Below are 20,233 nucleotides of genomic sequence, written 5' to 3'. Positions count from 1 at the left end.
GATGTGAGCACATGGCATGTGTGGTAATCCCATGTGCCTGCCAGAGAACAGCTAACCTGATACGCTACTTGATAACAGTTGTCAGTGTCTCTTTGTTTCCTTACTGTAATCAAGATGTGTGGTGCCATTCTCTTGTAGCTGGAATTTGAAAAGTCCCAAGTGAAAAAGTTTGAAAAAGAGCAGAAGAAACTCTCCAGTCAGCTGGAAGAGGAGCGCTCCCGCCACAAGCAGCTCTCCTCCATGCTGGTCCGTGAGTGCAAGAAGGCCACCAGCAAGGCGGCGGAGGAGGGCCAGAAGGCGGGAGAGCTGAGCCTGAAACTGGAGAAGGAGAAGAGCCGAGCGAGCAAGCTGGAGGAAGAGCTGGCCGCCGAGCGGAAGCGGGGCTTGCAGACGGAGGCCCAGGTGGAGAAGCAGTTATCTGAGTTTGACATTGAAAGGGAGCAGCTGAGAGCAAAGCTGAACCGAGAAGAGAACCGGACCAGAACTCTGAAAGAAGAAATGGAGAGTTTGAAGAAGGTAGTGAAGGATCTAGAGGCTTTGCACCAGCAAAGTGGCCCCAGTGAGCAAGTGAAGAAACCAGTAACTGTGTCTAAAGGCACGGTAACTGAGCCACCCGTGCTAGTGTCTGTATTTTGCCAAACAGAGAGTTTTCAGGCAGAGAAAACACATGGGAGCAGCACAACCAAGCTGACAACCACCGAGCTGCCTGGTCCCACCACTCCCACTTACTCTTATGCAAAAACCAATGGACATTTTGACCCAGAAATGCAGACTACCAAGGAGTTGATGGCAGGCAGCAATGTAGAAAACCAAGTGCCTCCACGAGAGAAGCCTGTGGAATTGGCCCAAGAAAAAGCAGTAGAGAATGGCGGGTGTCCTGTGGGAATAGAGACACCGGTCCCAGCGCCTAGTCATCTGCCTTCCAGTGGGAGCTCCCCATCTCCCAGCAGCACTGCCTCTTCCTCTCTCACATCCTCTCCTTGCTCTTCACCGGTACTAACTAAGCGTTTATTGGGGTCATCAGCCAGCAGCCCTGGCTACCAGTCATCCTACCAAGTAGGGATCAACCAGCGGTTCCATGCAGCTCGGCACAAATTTCAGTCCCAAGCAGATCAGGACCAACAAGCCAGTGGTCTGCAGAGCCCTCCATCCAGGGATCTGTCCCCCACCCTCATAGACAACTCTGCTGCCAAGCAGCTGGCCCGGAACACGGTCACTCAGGTGCTCTCCAGATTCACTAACCAACAAGGACCAATCAAGCCCGTGTCTCCTAACAGCTCTCCCTTTGGCACAGACTACCGAAATCTGGCCAGCACTGCCAACGCAAGAGGTGACACCAGCCATTCACCTACTCCAGGAAAAGTGTCCAGTCCTCTGAGCCCCCTGTCTCCAGGGATCAAGTCCCCTACCATCCCCAGAGCTGAGAGAGGAAACCCTCCACCCATCCCACCCAAAAAGCCTGGCCTCACTCCCTCTCCATCCACTACCACGCCCCTGACCAAAACTCACTCCCAGGCATCCTCTTTGACCACTGCCGAAGACCTTGGCAGCAGCTGCTCTTCTAATGCTATTGTCGCCAATGGCAAGGATGTTGAGATACTTTTGCCTACCAGCAGCTAGTGCCTAGGAGGGAGTCTCTGTGTTTGACATTCCATCAGATTTCGTCCAGGAGCTCAAGAGTCAAACCATTGAGTCAGATCATGTTATTTATTTTGATCTTAGCTGAAACCGTCTGTATAATACATTTAGTGTGTTTCACCTTTTTGTATTTTATAAGTAGAAACTAAGTAGTTTGGAATTTTATGATTCCCATCTTTGTGCTAAAGCTAGAAGGGCACCTCAAAGACACCCAAGCTTCACAGTCACCATCACGTTATGATGGAGAAAGCTAACTGAGTACCAGGTGGTGATTTGCTGTCTGTCTGGGGACTCGAATCACTCAACACTCATTTTGAATTATGCGGAAGTGGTTCATGCAGATTTTTTATTCCAGATGAACATGTTTTAAAAGTGCCTGAAATTAGACTGCCATATGAATGTGATTCTGCAGCAAAAGCACAGAATGGATCATTTAACTGCAAAAAAAAATGAGATCCTCTGTGAACTCTGAATGTTAAAAACCAACACTGCAAAAAAAAAAAAAAAACCAACACTGCTTTTAATCCTCTTTTACTGTTTTAATACAAGCTTTGTGTTCAGAAATAAGGCTGCATAAGTAGAATGGGAATGCTAAAGGTGAATGAAAACTCACCACAAAGTGAGCTTTATAGAGCCCTTGAGAAGCCCTCCTGAACATTAAGCAGTTGGGGTGCTGATTTTCTTGTACTTTGGAAAAATCTCATCACTCCCAGTTTCCTGCATAAGTTCTTGAATAGAATGAAATCACATCTCCTTCAAAAATGTCTTCAGGCATCTACTGTTGTGTAAGGAACTTCTGATTCCGATTGCTATTACTTGAATAGGAAATGGTTACTCATTCTGTATAAAAGTTTTGCAACAGAATGAGATCTTTATTCTGTAATCAAAAAGCAATAACTTAAAGTTCACCCTCTTTGTAATATTATAAGTCAGAATTAAACAGGTTTTAGCAAATTGTTACACACTTATTCTCCAGGCTGCCAGCACTTGGTGTCCGTATCTGTGGAACCAAATTAACTTTTACCTAAATGAAAGTATACCTATATCTGTATAGATACACACCCCTTTACGTGTTTAACATACACACACTTAAAAACATAAATATTAGTGTGATTGTATCTTTGGAGTTTGCAATATAGTGTAAAGGATGAGTAGAAATGCATGTTAAGATTACCTACCAAAGCAACTAGACGTAGCTGGGACCCAATCAAAGAAGGAATCTTGTCCATAGGGAGGGGGAAATTTCACATGACATCAGGTCTTCAGCATCATGAAGACAAGGCCAAACCAACCCAGTGTCACAAAGCTCAACTGGTTATATAAATGAGAAAAACAAATCAGTCACTCACTCAAATGACGTATAACAGCTGGGAGCAGTGAGAGCCCTAGCAAAGGGAAGTGCCCATGCCCTGCTGAAAAGGGCACCTCCTGTGCCGCTTCAGCTGCTTGTTGCTGTGCAAGAATGCTAGACCAGGATTACCAGCTCCTGAGATTTTTATGAAATCCAAATTTTCATGAGAAACATTCTCATTTTTAAATATCAAGAACTGATCAAAATATTTTTAAATACTGCTAAACATTTCTGCAGCTGGATTTAGCTCACAAGCTGCCAAGCTGCAGCCTCTTTAATTCTAGAAACTTCTGTCATTTCCATCACAGTGAGTTTGCGCAGACAAAAGCCTCCAAGCTTTCCAACTTGTTGGCTAGCACAACCAACAAACTTCCTAGAGTATAATGACTGTCCACCTCAGACATGGTGGTTACCTGATTCTGTGTCCACAAGGATGGAGAGATCTCACATACATTCTTCTAATCAACACTTACCCAGCAGCCAGGGCTTCCCTGGTGGCTCAGTTGGTAAAGAATCTGCCTGCAATGTGGGAGACCTGGGTTCGATCCCTGGGTTGGGAAGATCCCCTGAAAGAGCATGGCAACCCACTCCAGTATTCTTGCCTGGAGAATCCCCTTGGACAGAAGTGCCTGGCGGGCTACAGTCAATGGGGTCACAAAAGAGTCGGACTCAACTAAGTGACTTAAGAACACAGCATGACCTCCTGTTATGATTTAAACCTATTTCCTCATAACCCAGTATGAGTTGATGGGAGAAAAGCAGGTGATGGAAATCAAGATAAATCACTCTGGAGTACACTGGTGTCTGCACAGCTTATGGTTTGACTAAAGCCAATACATAAAAACAAAAAAAAAAAAAAAATGAAAATACTGTTAATGCCCTAGCATGTCTACCAAATGATAAAGAGGTTATCTTAAACCTCCCAGAGCAATCATGCATTAAATTTTATTCCCATGCATTGTCACATGAACTGGAACTTTTCTAAACAGGAAAGGGGGCTATAATCCCAGAGTATTGTTACCTCTCTTGCTTTAAATGGTAATCTTACAAGTTGCATTGTGCTCTTCTTTTGTTTTGGCATAGATATATATATAGAGAGAGATACTATAAGGAAGTTTATTTCTTAGAAAGTGCACTGAATAATGTATTACTTTTACAGTGTAATATGGGGGTGGGGGAAGCGCAAAAGAAATGTGTATTTTTGCTAGTTGCCTATCTTCTGAGATAAACAAGCACAATACTGCAATGGATCAAATAATCCAGTTAGGTATTATAGATTAGTATTTAAGTTTGCCGTAGACTGTGTGTGTGTGCTAAGTGAGAGTTCCATGATTCACAATTCTGGTCTTAACCCATGTTGTGAGAGCTGTTCCTGGTCAACAGGTCATAATGATGTGCAGCACATAGCACAAGCACTAACTAGTTATTAACATCTGTAAAACCAAATGTACCGTGCAGAAGTCTTCATCCACTTTTATAGCAGACTACATTAAAACAACTTAAATCATACTGTCTGGGCAAAAAGTCTTGTTTGTACCAAGTGAAGAATTTGCACAATGGGGCCCATTTTGTTGGGGAAGGAGCAGGTTGGTAAAAAGGGACCACTGGCTCCTGGCTTTAAAAAAAACAAACGAAGATACACGACCCATCCAGGTTAGACCCGAAAAGGACATGGGACATTGGTTTTCCTTAGAATCTTAGAGCTGAGAGAAGCCTTCACAATAGTCCAGTCTATAATTTTTAAATCATTTTGGGGGTTCTGGACCTTTTGAGAATCTTAAGAATAGCTAGACGCTGTCCCCATAAAAATGTATATGCTCATATGCAAAATTCAGTTGATGGCTTCATTGTGTCCAGAGACCCTGAAAGCCATCCATAAATCATGTACTGTAAGATAAGAATGCCTGATCTTGTCCAGCCCTCTCATTTTACAGATGACTCATGCATCTCTTGTCTGTTAGTCCAGTGCTATTGCTGCTACACTGTTAGCAAATGCAAGTGTAGCCAGATAAAAGCACTTGAAAATCCTTTGATGTACAAAAGATGTTCACACAGCGTGGTTGTTTACATATCTACATTCCTAGCATTTAAGCCAATTACTGGTTATATCCATTTTTCAGCAAGTACTTCTTATAGCCATTTTTTCCATAATGGCCTGCGCTCACTGTCAGCAATGCTTCCTTGTCAATTTGTGTGTATATATATGTAAGAGACGCTGGTTCGATCCCTGGGTCGGGAAGATCCCCTGGAAGAGGACATGACAGCCCCCTCCTGTATTCTTGCCTGGAGAATCCCATGGACCAGGGAGCCTGGCAGGCTACAGTCCATGGGGTCGCAAAGAGTCAGACATGACTGAAGCAACTTAGCACGCATATGTAATTTATAAAGAGTACTTCTGATGCTTGGCTCTTGAAACAGAATTTCAAATGTCTTTTGAAAAATCCTACTTCAAAATAGTTCATGTTTTCATAATGCATCAGAGGTAGGAAATGAGCATCATTTGTTCCCCAAGAATAATTTTAATTTAGTTGCTATAAAACTAGTTGAGAAAACCTGAGAGCCTGTCCACCTATTTGCTCACATATCAATGGCCAGTTTACTGGTAAAAGCAAAAGAGGAGAAAGGACACTGGGGTAATGGTTCTTCAACTTTGTTGTACTTAGAGGAATCCTGCTTTAAAAAAAAGATTCCTGGGGATTGGGCCCGAAGGCCAGCTGATGTAGGTGATTTGAAGATCACATTTTGAGAAATAGTTCCTCATAACCCTCACTTGTTCTTTCACAAGAACTTACTTGCCTCTAACATAAGGAGATGACTTAAAGCTCTGGAATCTGTTTTGCAAGAATGTCAGTGGTATTCGAAGTCAGGAGTGCCTACTTGGATTCCAAGGACCATGTTAATGATCTCACTCACATCTTCCCTTAGTAATTTGCACAAGGGTTCTTTAAAGTGTTATCCCCGGTGTACACATGAGGTAGTGGTTGAAGACCAGAGATTTGTACCAGGGACCTTAGTAGGTGACAGGGCCTGGATTGAAAACCCAGTGCTTTGCTCCTTCACACTACCTGTTTCCCAAATGAGAATCTCCTGAGTCACTCATTATGCCAGTTCCAGGCCCCTCCCCATAGAGATTCCAATCAGTGGACCAAGGTGGAGCTCAAGATAAGTGTCTGGGCTGCTGCTTAGCATGAAGCAGGTTTACACCTCGCAGGACACCATGCTGCTGCTTTACCAGCCTAACCTAGAGGCATTTATCAGCTCAGGTAAGTGGAACAAAAAACATTAATTCCCCTCAAGCAACTGAGATCTCTTAGATAATTAAGATAGAGACTGAAACCAACATAGCTATTAGAGAAAAACCTCAAGGTACTCACAATTCAGTTGGGGGACACACAATGTTAATATAAAAAGTTACTAGAGATAACTGAATAATGCAGGTGGGGTGAAAATGCCATATAGGGTCACTAAAGGTGTTCCTAGCAAAAACAGCTCCTTGTGGGTGGAAAAAGTTAACTAGAGAAGAAGCAAAATGTCTTTTCTCCTCTCTCCAAAGCATTATTTACCTGGACTTCCACACTATCTCCCTGTGTTTCCAATATGTTTCAGTTGGCTTGGCTTGGTCTTCGGATGAAAGCTGAGTCCTGTTTCAAGGAGACTGACAGAGCTCCCAGGCCACAGCAGTCTGCAAAAACATCCTCAAGTAACCTGTAGAGGAGACCCAGGAACGTGTAAAAGCCAAGCTGAGAAAGGACCTTCTGCCAAAATACCACATTACCCATAAATGTCCCCTCCTACCCTCTAAGTCTCCATAAGCAAAAGGGGAATGACAAGGCTTGAAAAGAATCCAGTGGGTCCTGGGATACCTGCAAGTGACTGATTCCCTTGGAGGGATGTGAAAGCAGTTTCTCCTTTTCTCCCAGTGGTGTGAATGTCTGTGCTGCTGTTAGGCTGGAGGGGCACTGGGAAGGTCGCGTGCTCCGCCCACACCACTGAAATGGCTGGCTTGGAAAAGTCACTGGGAAGTGTAGCAGCAAGACTGGCCTTATCCCTGGGGAGTCGCCTACTTAATCTGACAAGAGTCCTACTAATTAACTCAGCATGGCAAACACGCAGGTCCCCCTTCAGGAATGAAGGATTTATTTTCCTAGCTGCAGGAAATGCTGACAGGAAACAGCTCTTGGCTGTAAGCCCTTTGGAAAGCAATTTGACACCAAGGTCACATCTCCTTTCATGGGCAGTCCACATCCAAAGACTGCTGATACGGAGCATAAAGACCTGGCTCCCTTGTCCCAAATCAAGAGAGCTCTGAAGGGTCATCTGAGCTTCTAAACTCCCTGTAGGGTTGACTGAACCCTCCGTTGAGACTGCTGCAGCTCAACTGTCCCCACCTCCTCTTTTTCCTCCCTCCCCTCTTCCTTCATGTGGATCCCAAGGGTTCTCTCTGATAAGCCTGTGTGTGTTCAGTTGCTCAGTCGTGTCAGACTCTGTGACCCCCAAGGACTGCACATTGCCAGGCTCCTCTGTCCATGGGGAGTCTCAATTCTCCAGGCAAGAATACTGGAGTGGGTTGCCATGCCCTCCTCCAGGGGATCTGCCCAACCCAGGGATCAAACCCAGGTCTCCCGCATTGCAGGCAGATTCTTTACCTTCTGAACCACCAGGGAAGCTCCTGGTAAGCCTCCTGCACCTTCATCTCTCAGACTCTGTTCTTTCTGGTCGTGATTAAGTCCCCTAAATGTGGGCAGACACATTTTCTGAGTATTTGATTTGGTACCAAGCTGTCAATCATGTATATTACATGTGTTACTTCATTTCATCAACGCAACTACTGAAAGAGGCAGGTTATTCCTACTTGACCCATAAAGTAATGAAGGCCTACTGAGGCCCAGGGCATTGCTCAAGGTCCTACAAATCAGCTGGGCTGAGAGTCAGGGGCACAGCTGGGATTCAAACCTTCATTCATTAGTCCTTCAAGTCCCCTCTCCTTCCAGTGGCCATACTATAGTAGAAAGTATGTAGTACATTTGGGATTTCTAGTGACTTAAGACTGCACTCCCAGTGCAGGGGCCCGGGTTCAATCCTTAGGGAACTAGATCCTGCATGCCACAAGGAAGATTGAAGATCCTGCAACTGAGACCCAATGCAGTAATAAAGTAAATAATAAGTAAATAATTTTTTTTTTAATATGTAATACATTTGGGAAGTTCAGAATATTAGTTTGTGGACAGTAATACACTTAAGTATGAATCCACTGGTTTGTTAGCTTTCTTTTGAGACTTTGAGCTAGGAACAGGACACTGAAAGAGAGGGGGCTTTGGTGGGGAGGAGAGAGAGGGGTGACACAGGGAGTCATCAGATGTTAGAGTGAGAAGGAAGCTTAGAGCCCCGTGACTCTAGCTCCCTTACACTGCAGATGGGGAGAATAAGCCTAGCTCTAAAGAGTCAGTCTGGCTCCCTCTTTCTGCTTCAGCCACCTGCGCCTTCCTGAGCCGACCTGGGACCAGAATTCCTAGCCCAGCCTCGGCTGCTCCCTCAGACACTCTTTCCTCCTCTTGCCTGTTTCTCTACGTCTGACCTGTGATCCTGTCCACCCGGGCTTGCCCTCTGCCTGCTGGCCTAGGGCCACCTGCCATCCTGGTTGCCACAAAAATCCTGTCCTCATGTCTGTGAACCGGTTTGACAGCCGAGGTGAGGCTGGGAGTGGGAAGGATCGTGGAGCTTCTACTCCCAGGCCATGCCTCCATCTGTAGCATCCGCTCTGGGAAGCATTTACTCACAAGGCATGACTTCTTCCTCCGGTATGGCCAAGAAGCCACTGAAGCCATGAGCATCTAGCTCTCCCGGCGTATGAATCTGACCTGCCACACCTGCCTGTGGAGGAGACTGCAGCTGAATATTTGGGGACAGACACCTCCTTCCCCTGCTCCTCCTGCCCACCTGAACTCAGACCCACAGCTCTCCCAGGAAGGGGCTTCTGTATTCTCCAAAGACTTCCCCATCTCCCTTCTTTTTTTTTTTTCTTCAGCTAAGACAGCAAAAGAGATGATTTATTGTACACGTTACATTCAGCCACAACTGAGAAGAGAACTAGTCCATAGTTATCACAGGTCCAGGGCAAAGGATCAAAAGGGACGGCTTTGATACGAGCAAGGTAGGTCTCTCAAAGGTGGTCAAGGCGATCAGAATGGCCATAGATGTTCCAGATCCATTGAGAAGTTCTAGATAGTAGGCATGCAGTCCACAATTTGTACCAGCGTCCCTGGCCTCTGGCTTCCCTTGTTTCTGCTTCTGTGGCTTCCATGGGTGTACAAGTTTACTTGGACCTCTGCCTCATCTTTCTTCTTTTGCGCTTCAGCCTGCGCATTCGCTTCTTCCTCCACTTCGCTCTCATGGCGCAGAGGTTTCTCAAAAGATGGCGCTAAGGCCGAGAGCCCCATCTCCCTTCTTATAGTGGCCACCCCCAACCCCCAGCCCACCTAACCCAAATCAAAACCTCTCAAGACCATTAGGGCCTCAGGGCAGACAGGGTGTCCTTGGGGTGGCAGACTGGTGGCCACAGCACACAGGCCCCTTCTTCATCCCCAGTGTTTTCTCCTCTCCCAAGTCTTGGTGAGTCAGCACCACAGGGCCACACACAAGGCTCCTATTCAGCGCTCATTTTCCTTCTGCTCTGACTTAGATCTTGGCATCTCTCTCTCTCCCCCTCTCATTCTCTATGTGAGCCTTATTCTCAGCATGGGAAAGCTCTGCTCCCTGCCCTGTGTCTCTTCCATTTCTTCAAATACCGCCCCCTCCCCCCCAACACACACACCCACATTCCTCATCCTCACCTTCTGGGAGTTGTCAGTCCCAGCTGGGTACCAACATGAGGTAGAACAAAGTAGAAATGTTAAAGTATTAAATCCTCATTCACATATTTTTAACGGGTGTTTGTTGTTGCTGGCTCTATGCAGACCCTGAGCTACACTGAGGAGATACACGCGCACGCGCACAGACACACACACACACACACACACACACACACAAATCCCCTGGACATTTGCTGTGCCTGCCTGTCACTGACACAGCCTATGTTTATTAAGCACTGACTCTTTGTGAAGCCTCATGCTAAAGGCTGGAATTTACACTCTGATGAGGGAACAAGCCTTGCCCATGGGACATCCCAGGGCACTGCCAGGCAGCAAGTTCCCCAAATGGGTGGTGGGGCCTCAAGTGCCTAAGGAAGTTCAGGATTTAAATAAACAGAAGGCAGAGGGATACAGGGTTGTACTGATAGCAGTAGATGTATAGGTATGTAGGACCTAGGGATGGGAAGATAGGAGCAGCAGGAAAAGTTCAGAACAAGGATTTGCCATCCTCTGTGTAACCTTGAGCAAGAATTAACATTGCTAGCCTTTATTTCAGCATCACTGTAATGAAGCTATGAGAAACTTCCTTTGAGGTTTTCTGACAACTAAGTGAGATAAAGCGCGAAAGTACGTAGGGCATGGTGAGTGCAGGCAGATTATTTGCAACCGTTGGGGTATGGATTTCCTTGCTGGCTCAGACAGTAAAGCGTCTGCCTACAATGCGGGGAGGCCCAGGTTGGATCCCTGGGAGATCCTCTGGAGAAGGAAATGGCAACCCACTCCAGTACTCTTGCCTGGAAAATCCCATAGACGGAGGAGCCTGGTAGGCTACAGTCCATGGGGTCACAAAGAGTTGGACACGACTGAGCAACCGGCGAAAGGGCCTAGAAGGCAAGCTGAGAGGTTGCCACGGGCAGCCTGGCTCTTCATCGGGAAGCTGAATCGCTAGCGCCCCCTGGTGTTTCAGACGCTAAGATTCTCGCTGCACCCAAGTCTGGCCGCACACCCACTTCCCTAGGAAAGGAGGGGTCAGCGGTCTGGAAGCGACCCTTCCGACTGGCTGGCGTGGGCAGGGTTGTGTCCCTTCCCCACGTGCGCGCCCTGCCGCCTCCTGCAGCTCAATCACCAGTCCCCGCCTTAGGCGTGGAAGCCCAAATTCCTAGAAGGGTATCCAACAACAGAAATTGCCTCCTAGGGCTGCTGTGTGCCTTAACTGAGAAACTCTTTAAGACTCCAAAACAGTTAAGGCATAAGAAAGCACTCGAAAGGGCTCGGTAGTAAAGAACCTGCTTGCCCATGCAGGCGACGCGAGTTTGATCCCTAGGTAAGGAAGATCCCCTAGAGAAGGCAATGGTAACCCACTCCAGTATTCTTGCCTGGAAAATCCCATGGACAGAGGAGCTTGGCAGGTTACAGTCCATGGGGTTGCAAAAGAGGTGGACACAACTTAGCGACCCACAACACACAAAGCACTCAGAAAGGAAAGTTCCCAGTATTATGTAGCTCCTAATGGTACATATACACGTGTTAGTTGCTCAGTCATGTGTTACTCCATGAGACCCCATGGACTGTAGCCCACCAGGTTCCTCTGTCCACAGGATTCTCCAGGCAGAAATACTGGAGTGGGCTGCCAGTCCCTTCTCCAGGGGATCGTGCCCACCCAGGGATGGAATCTGGGTCTCCTGCATTGTGGGCAGACTCTTTACAATCTGCGTGACCAAGGTGGCTCCTAATAGTAGGTGATCTCCTACTCCTAATTACCTCCTAATAATACTAATAATACCTCCTAATAGTAGGTGATCCATAACTATTTGTTACACAGGGGTCAGGATGACTCTATCAATACATATTTGTATATTCATTTGTCCATTTAATTATGCTTCAGAAATGTCTTGCTCCTCTATACAGTTTATGCTGGGGATGGGTGGGGGGAAATAAACCTTATTAAGGCAAACAAATGAGCAAGAGCCAGCACTCTGTGGGAGGAAAACAAAGAGATTTCATTTGTTCAAACATCTACCACTAGCTCCTACTAGGTAGAACTCACTGACTTAGGCACTGGGATAGAGAAATAATGACGTTTACAAGGCCTTAGGGGTTTAAAATGATGGTGGGAGAGACAGTAAAACATGGTATCATGCGGACTATGATAAAAATAGGAAGCCGCTCTCAAGTCTTTCCAGAGGGACCACATTCCATGGAATGTGTATCTCGCGGGGCCTCTCACCTTCTGAGATAGCACATGCTCTTCTACGGAGTGTGTCAGTAAATCTATGTCTTACCTCTCACTTCGCCTCTTGCCGAATTTCTTCTGTATGAGAAATAAAGAATCTGAACTTCAGGAAGTCCTGACGCTGTTTTCACTTGCTCCTAGAGTGCTGACCCTGCCACTGGCTGGCACTTCAGACCTGCACTCTTGTGAAATGCTCTGCTCAACACTTCAGCTCCGTGGCCCAGGTGCAGGGACGCCTCCCACCACACATACACCATGATGCAAGATGGCGGCAGGAGGCCACGTGCAGAGACGTGCACCCCGGCACTGCGAGATCTCCAGTGGGTTCTGGGAGAGCCCAGCTGCACCAGACTTGCGAGAACTCTCCCCTCTCTCCTGACAAGATCCTTATAAATCAGCCCTGCTGAGGGCCTTTCAGGAAGATCTTGTACCCAGGAGCACTAGCTCACAACTCTCCATTCTTTGCTCAAAGAATAAAGCTTGAAAAATAAATAAAATAAAAATACAATAGGCTGTATTGACACAATTAATCCCCAGGGGAGTCAGGAATGGACTCATAGAGGAAATGACACTTGTCCTGGTCTTGAAGGAGGGGTAGCTGCTCCCAGGAGAAGTCAGTGAAGAGTATCCCAGGTAATGAGAACAACATACGCAATGCACCAAGTTGCCAGCCTGCATGGTGGGAACTCTGGAGTAGAAGTGCGGATCTGGAAAAGTAAATGAGTTCAGGAAAAGGCAAGATCTGCCAAGGGAAAGAATTTCGACTCTGGGATTTCCCTGGTGACTCAGACGGTAAAGCATCTGCCTACAGTGCGGGAGACCCAGGTTGGATCTCTGAGTCAGAAAGATACTCTGGAGAAGGAAATGGCAACCCACTCCAGTACTCTTGCCCAGAAAATCCGTTGGATGGAGGAGCCTGGTAGGTTACAGTCTATGGGGTCGAAAAGAGTCAGACACAACTGAGCGACTTCGCTTCACTTTGGTCAGCCACAGGGAGCCTGAACTGAAGCAGCATCTTGAGCAGAGGCAGATTTACCATGAAGTTAAGCTTCAAGGACTATCATTGGTACAGCCCCCTCCAGACCTAAAGAGCCCAAGCAATGTGTTCATATGGTCAAATGTTTTTATAAAATTTGCTAAAGTAAGATATTTTAATTGTAGTCAGTTAAGACTGCTGTCTCTTTTTACTCTGGCATCTATATCACACTTTCCTGTATATTGGGTAATCTTGGAGTGGTGATCAAAGCATTTTGGGAATTCAGCTAAAGGTAAGTTGAATAACGGGTTATGTTTGAGTAAAATATATTTATGTGGTTTGCAGTCACTTTCATGTATGGTTGAGTTTTTGCTAGTTATCCCAGTGCAGGAATGGCTTCCAGGAGTGGTCTTATCACTGTGCTTCCTCACCTTGCAGGCATAATGACATGAAGGAGGAGCATCAAAGGTTATATTGCTGTGGGTCTCCCACGTTGTCGGCAGATTCTTTCCCGTCTGTGCCACCAGGAAAGCCCATATCTTATAGCACCTGACTCTAAAAGTAAAATCTGAAATGGAGGACAATGTTTTAAATGTATGAAGTCAGAGTTGGTCTCTAGAAAATTCCTCCAGTTATTGGATATGTAAAATTATAGATGGGCAATTAGTATCTCATCAATGCTAGTCAAAACAAAATTTCCCTTTTGTCAGGAAAATATTCAATAATGCAGTATATACAACTAAAAATACATCATAAATATGAAGATATAATTAGAGTATGGAAACAAAATTTGTTTTTTAAATTTTTAGAGAATTCTGCTTCTGACCAAGATGGAATAATAGCAACTATTAATTATTTTCCATCTAAAACAACTAAACACTGGGCAAAACATATCAAACAATAATTTTCAAGAGATTGGCTATCAGGCGACAAAGAATAGAGATGGAAAACAAATGAAGTGAGTCCTCTGATTGACTGAGCAGTGAAAAGGGGATCAAGGTATGCCTGGCAATCTCCCTAAGTAGAGGAGATGAAGCTGATCGCTGGGAGAGAAGATAAGACAGCTGCAATGAGAGGGATGTCCAGAGATCTTCAAAGGCTTTCTCTGGATCTTCAACTGAGTACTAATCAATATATGGATGTGAGGAAAGGACCAAAAGCCAATGAGAGAACCACCCAAAGGATCAGAGAGAACAATACTCAGAGCTCTGAAGAGACTGTGAGTAGTTTTTGTTCTCACTAACCAGAATGACAAATCTCATAATTCATGAAACACGAGATAGAGTATTCAATTAGAAGGTTTTCGTCTCTATAGTGGGCCAAAATTAGCCCTAGACTAAATGTTGTTCTGCTCCTGCCTTAAAAATTTACAAGAAAGACTCAAAAGGGTAAACTATTTCTAAACAACTATGTCCCAGAACAAAGCTCAAGAATTTGTATAGGAAAGCAAAAATACCTGCACCCAAAAAGCTAAAATCACAATAAAAAAGCATCTAATCAAAAATTACCAGGCACACAAAGAAACATAAAAATTCGGACCATAACTAAGAGAAAAAACAATCAACTGGAAATTAATCAAAAATGACATGATGGTAGCCCTGGTAGTCCTGTGATTTGGACTCTGAGCTTCCACAGCAAAGGGCACAGTTTCAGTCCCTGGTCAGGGAACTAAGATCCCGCATGCTGCAAGATGCAGCCAAAAAAATCTGGGCTTCCATGGTGGCTCAGTGATACAGAATCTGCCTGCCAGTGCAGGAGATGCAGGAGACATGGGTTCAGTCTCTGGGTCGGGAAGGTCCCCTGGAGAAGGGAATGACAACCCAATCCAATATTCTTGCCTGAATAATCTCATGGACAGAGAAACCCAGCAGGCTGGCTTCGCAGCCTGCTGCAAACCAAAGTCCATGGGGTTGCAAAGAGTCAGACACAACTGAGTGAACACACTTATCATATAAAACAGCTATTATTACTGTATTCCTTATGTTTAAGAAGACAGAGGAAAGATTGAGTTTGTTAATTTGAGACATGAAAGATAAAGAAAAGGCCTACCTCAAACTTCTAGAAATGAAAACCACACTATCTAAGATGAAAAAAAAAAAAAAACACTAGATGGTAGTAATAGCAGATTACACACTATGGAAGAAATACTTGGAAAAAATAGCAATAAAAAATTAATAATGAAACATAAAACATAAAAAAAGATTTTTAACAATGAACAGAACATTAATGTGTTTTGGTACAAATTAAAGTTACATAATATAAATGTAATTGAAGTCCCTGAAGGAAAATATTTTAACAAATAATAGCCAATTTTTTTCAAATATGGTAAAAATGAGAAACCCCAAGCACAGGATACATGAAGGAAACTACACACAAGAACATCATATCAAATTGTTTAAAACAAAGAAAAAATCTTCAAAACAAGGAGAAGGAAAAGACCATATTCTATGCAGATGAACAAGGATAAGAATTACAGCAGAATTCTCTTTGATAACAATACAATCCTGAAGACAGTGGAGTGATAGCTTTAGAGTACTGAGGAAAAAACTGTCAACCTAGAATTCTATACCTGGTTAAAAAAAAAATACCTTTCAAAACAAAGGCAAAATAAGAGACTTTTCTCAAATATGCACAATCTGAAAGAACTCATCACCAGCAAATCTGCAATACAGAAATACAAATTCCTTTAGCTATACAAGGCAAAAGGGAATGAAGAGCACTAGAAATGGTAACTATGTGGGTAAATTTGAAATATTCTTCTTCTTATTCTTTAAATCTCTTTAAAATTTATAACAATGCATTGTAGGGTTTGTAAAACATGCAGAAGTAAAATGTATAACAGCAATAGCACAAAGACTGAGAGGAGAAAGTAGGATTCTTATATGATGTGTGAATCAGTACGATACATGGAGGAAGTACGTGATAAGTTAAAGCAATCTCTAAGATTGCTTTATATGATGTGTGAATCAGTACGATACATGGAGGAAGTACGTGATAAGTTAAAGCAATCTCTAAGAAGCAAAACAAGATGAACGAGATAAAAATGGAATCATAGCAACTGGAGAGACACTGCGCTGACAAGATCAGTCATGGAGGTACGGGCACAGATGCTGCTCGGCATGTGGGACATCAGAACCATGCAAGCCCTAGACTTCCATTACCAATGGTCTCAGTCCCAGGGGATCAGAAAATTTCCACCCCACCGAGGATGTCATCCAGAACTTTGGGCCTTTGGAAAGGGAGAACAGGCTGAAGAGGAAGGATAAATCCAAACCAAGACTAAAGGACAACTGACGGCCGTGAAGAACACCGTGAAGATGAGATCACTCATCCTATAAAGGAGACTGAGCAGCACAAGCAGGGAATAAAGAGACTAAAACATGACGATGATGATGAGGAAGAATACACAGTTCCCCACAAAAGGGCTACACATCACTGCCCACTTCTATGTAGACATAGTTCTGGTCTCATTAATATCTTTCTCTGTGCTGCCAACAGATTATAATAACTTGTCATCAGCGGGAAAAAAGGTAATTATAAAAAATAGCCCAAAAAGAAAAAGGGGAGAGGAGAGAGAAGAAGAGATGATAGACAAATAGTAAGATTGTTGATTGAAAACCAACCATCTCAACAACCACATGAAATGGAAATGATCTAAACAATCTAATTAAAGGAAGAGATTGCCTATAAAAAAGCAAGACCCAAATATATGCTGCCTACAAGAAATCCGCTTTATACACAGACAAAAATAAGGTAAATTGTTACAGAAGTCTCCAACCAAATGGAGCACAATCCATGTTTTACTTTTAGTGCACACAGAACATATATTATGATAGACCATTAAAATGTCTCAATGCGTTTAAAAGAATTTAAATCACACAGAGCATATTTTCTGACTATGATGGAATTAAATTAGAAGTTAATAACAGAGGGAGTTCCTTGGTGAACTAATGGTTAGGATTCTGGGATTTCACTGCCGTGTCTGGGTTCAGTCCCTGGTTGGGGAACTGAGATCCCACGTGCCAGGCAGCATGGCAAAAATAATAATAATAATAACAGAAAGATCTCTGGAGAATCCCCAAATATTTGGAAGATAACACAATTCTAAATAACCCATAGGTCAATAAGGAAATCCGAGAAAATTAGAAAATATTTGTACATAAATGAGAATGAAAACACAACATATCAATTCTTGTGGGATACAGATAAGGCAGTATGTGGAGAGAAATTTATAATATTAAATGTCTACATTTTAAAAAAGGATTCAAGTCAGTTAAGTAGAAATACATAAGCAGAGGAAAAGGAATCACAGAAATCAATGAAATGGAAAACAAAAACAATAGAGAAAAATCAATGAAACCAAAAGCTGGTTCTTTAAGATCAATAAATTGACAAAACTCTAACCAGAGTAATTAGGAATAAAAGAGAAAAGACACAAATGGCTAACGTCAGGAAAGAGAGATGCCATCATTACAGACTGCACAGATTTTAAAAGGAGAATAAGGAATATTACAAATTTTATATCAATAAATTTAATAACATATGAAATGACCAAATTTCTTGAAAGACACAAATTAGACACAAATTACGTAAAGAAGAAATAGGTAACCTGAACAGCTCCACACCTATGAATGAAACTGATTTCTTAGTTTAAAGCTTTTCTTCAAAAGAAACTCAAGGCCCAGATAGTTTCATTTATGAATCCTACAAACATTTAAAGAGACAAAATACTAATTGTACAGAAATTTCTCCAAAATATTGATGAGATAAACCACTTTCCAACTCATTCTACGAGACCAAGCAATAACATGACAAAGAAAGCTACAAACCAACTTCCGTCATGAACAAACATTCAAAAAAAACTTAATAAAATTTTATCAAATCAAATCTAATAGTGTATAAAAATATAATACATAATAACCAAACAACCATAATGAGGTGTATCTCAGAAATGTAAGATTGGTTTAACATTTGAAAACCAAACAATGTAATTCACCATATTAACAGTTCAAAAAATAAAAACTATATGATCAATGTCAATATTCCCAGGTGGTACAATTCTGGTGATAACTGATTCCACCAATGAAAGAATTTCCTGATCAACATCATTGAAGATTACTTAAAATTTTCAAAGGCTTATGAGCCCAAGTTTGTTGCTGAATATATTTATTGAATGTATCTTCTGGAAACGTAAGTTTAATACAGTTTACTCTCAATGAAAAAAACAGATTTTTGAAATGTATCTGTTGTATTGATAATTATAAATAAATAAATCCAATGTCTCATGTAATTGGTTACTCTTTAAATGTAATCATGTCAAAGCATTTGGTTTTGAGGAAAATAAATGCAGATTTTTAGTGAAAAATAGATTCAGAAAAAAGCATCTAACAAAACCCAACACCCATTTGAGATAAAAACTCAGCAAACTAGAAATAGAAGGGAACTTCCTTAATCTAATAGTGGACATCCAAGAAAAAACCTACAACTTACATCAAATTTAATCATAAAAGACTAAATACTTTTCCCCAAGATTAGGAATATGTCTAGACCTTTAGGCTCAGGTGGTAAAGAATCTGCCTGCGATGAGGGAGACCTGGGTTCAATCCCTGGGTCAGGAGAAGGAATAGGCTACCCACTCCAGTATTCTTGCTTGGAGAATTCCATGGACAGAGGAGCCTGGTGGGCTATAGTCCATGTGGTCGCAAAGAATCAGACACAACTGAGTGACTAACGTTTTCACTTTCACTTTTTCAAGATTAGGAATAGGGCAAGAGTGCCTCCGTTTACCACTTTTCTATTCAAATATTATATTGGAGGAATTAGCCAGTACAGTAAAGCAAGAAAAAGACATAAATGCATTCAACTTAGAAGGGAAGAAGTAAAACTGTATTTATTTGTAGAAAACGTAATTGTCTAAGTAGAAAATCTAATGAATTCTATTTTTTTTTTAAAAGTTACCAGAGGGACTTTCCTGGTGGTCCAGTGGTTAAGACTCTGTGCTTCCACTGAAGCGGGTATGAGTTTGATCCCTGGTAAGGAAATTTAGATCCGACATGACGTGCAATCCCACTCCCTAAAAAGCTACCAGAACTAATCAGTGAATTTAGCAAGATTACAAAATAGATCATTTGTCTTCATACTAGCAATGGAGATAGTAATGAATAAATAGTACCATTTATAATAGCATCAACAATATGAAATACTTAAGGATAAATCTGACCAAAAAATGTGCAATACTCACACACTGAAAATGACAAAACATTGTTGGGAGAAACTGAAAAAGAAATCGAAGACATATGATTCCCTGTATTTGTTGCAGCATTAGTTACAATAGCCAAATACTGTATGATCTCACTTATATGTGGAATCTAAAATCAAAACTAATGAATAAACACGAGAAAACTGAAACAGAGTCACCGGTACAGAGAACAAATGGGTGGTTGCCAGAGGGGAGAGGAATGGGGGAAGGGGAGAAATAGGTGAGGGAGATTAAGAGGCATCAACGTTCAGTTACAACATAAACAAGTGTGGATATGAAACATACAGTTGGGAATATAGTCAGTAATTATGCCATATCTTTATATGGTGACAGATGCTAACTAGACTCACCATGGTGACCATTTTCCAATGCATAGAAATACTGAATCACTGTGTTGTGCACCAGGAGCTAATACAGTATTGTAGGTCAGCTGTACTTCAAAAGCAAACAAACAGATCCATAGAAAGAGAGATCAGACTTGTGGCTACCAGATGGGGATGGTGGAAGGAATTAGATCAGGTGGTAAAAAGGTACAAACTTCCAATAAATACTAGGGGTGTAATATACAACATAATAAATTAATACTGTGGTATGTTATATATGCAAGTTGTTTACAGAGTAAGTACTAAGAGGTCTCATCACTAGGAAAAATTTTTTTTCTCTATTTCTTTAATTTTGTGTCTGTATGAGATGATGGATGCTCATTAAACTTACTGTGGTAATCATTTCATGATGTATGTAAGTCAAATCATTATGCTGTACACCTTAAACTTATACAATGCTATATGCCAATTATATCTCAATGAAACTGGAATTTTTATATGTAGTGTGAAATATGGATCAAATTTGGGCTTCCCAGGTGAAACTAGTGGTAAAGAACCTGCCTGCCAATGCAGGACATGTAAGAGACGCAGGTTCGATTCCTGGG

At 42.7% G+C, this 20,233-nt stretch overlaps 1 protein-coding gene across 1 annotated transcript in view; it reads left to right on the top strand.

The window, feature by feature from the left end:
• CTTNBP2NL (CTTNBP2 N-terminal like) overlaps window positions 1-4,498 on the top strand; it is a 50,312-nt gene extending 45,814 nt beyond the window's left edge. The window contains exon 5 of the mRNA XM_043876578.1: window positions 139-4,498. Within this exon, the coding sequence (XP_043732513.1) occupies window positions 139-1,620 (1,482 nt within the window). The 3' untranslated portion in view covers window positions 1,621-4,498. The remainder of the gene's footprint in view (window positions 1-138) is intronic.
• The last annotated feature ends 15,735 nt before the right edge of the window (window positions 4,499-20,233 follow it).

Source organism: Cervus elaphus, chromosome 20 (genome assembly GCF_910594005.1).
Source record: "Cervus elaphus chromosome 20, mCerEla1.1, whole genome shotgun sequence".
Classification (NCBI taxonomy): domain Eukaryota; kingdom Metazoa; phylum Chordata; class Mammalia; order Artiodactyla; family Cervidae; genus Cervus; species Cervus elaphus.
The sequence above is the reverse complement of the archived record's forward strand: the minus strand, read 5'-3'. Positions and strand labels throughout refer to the sequence as shown.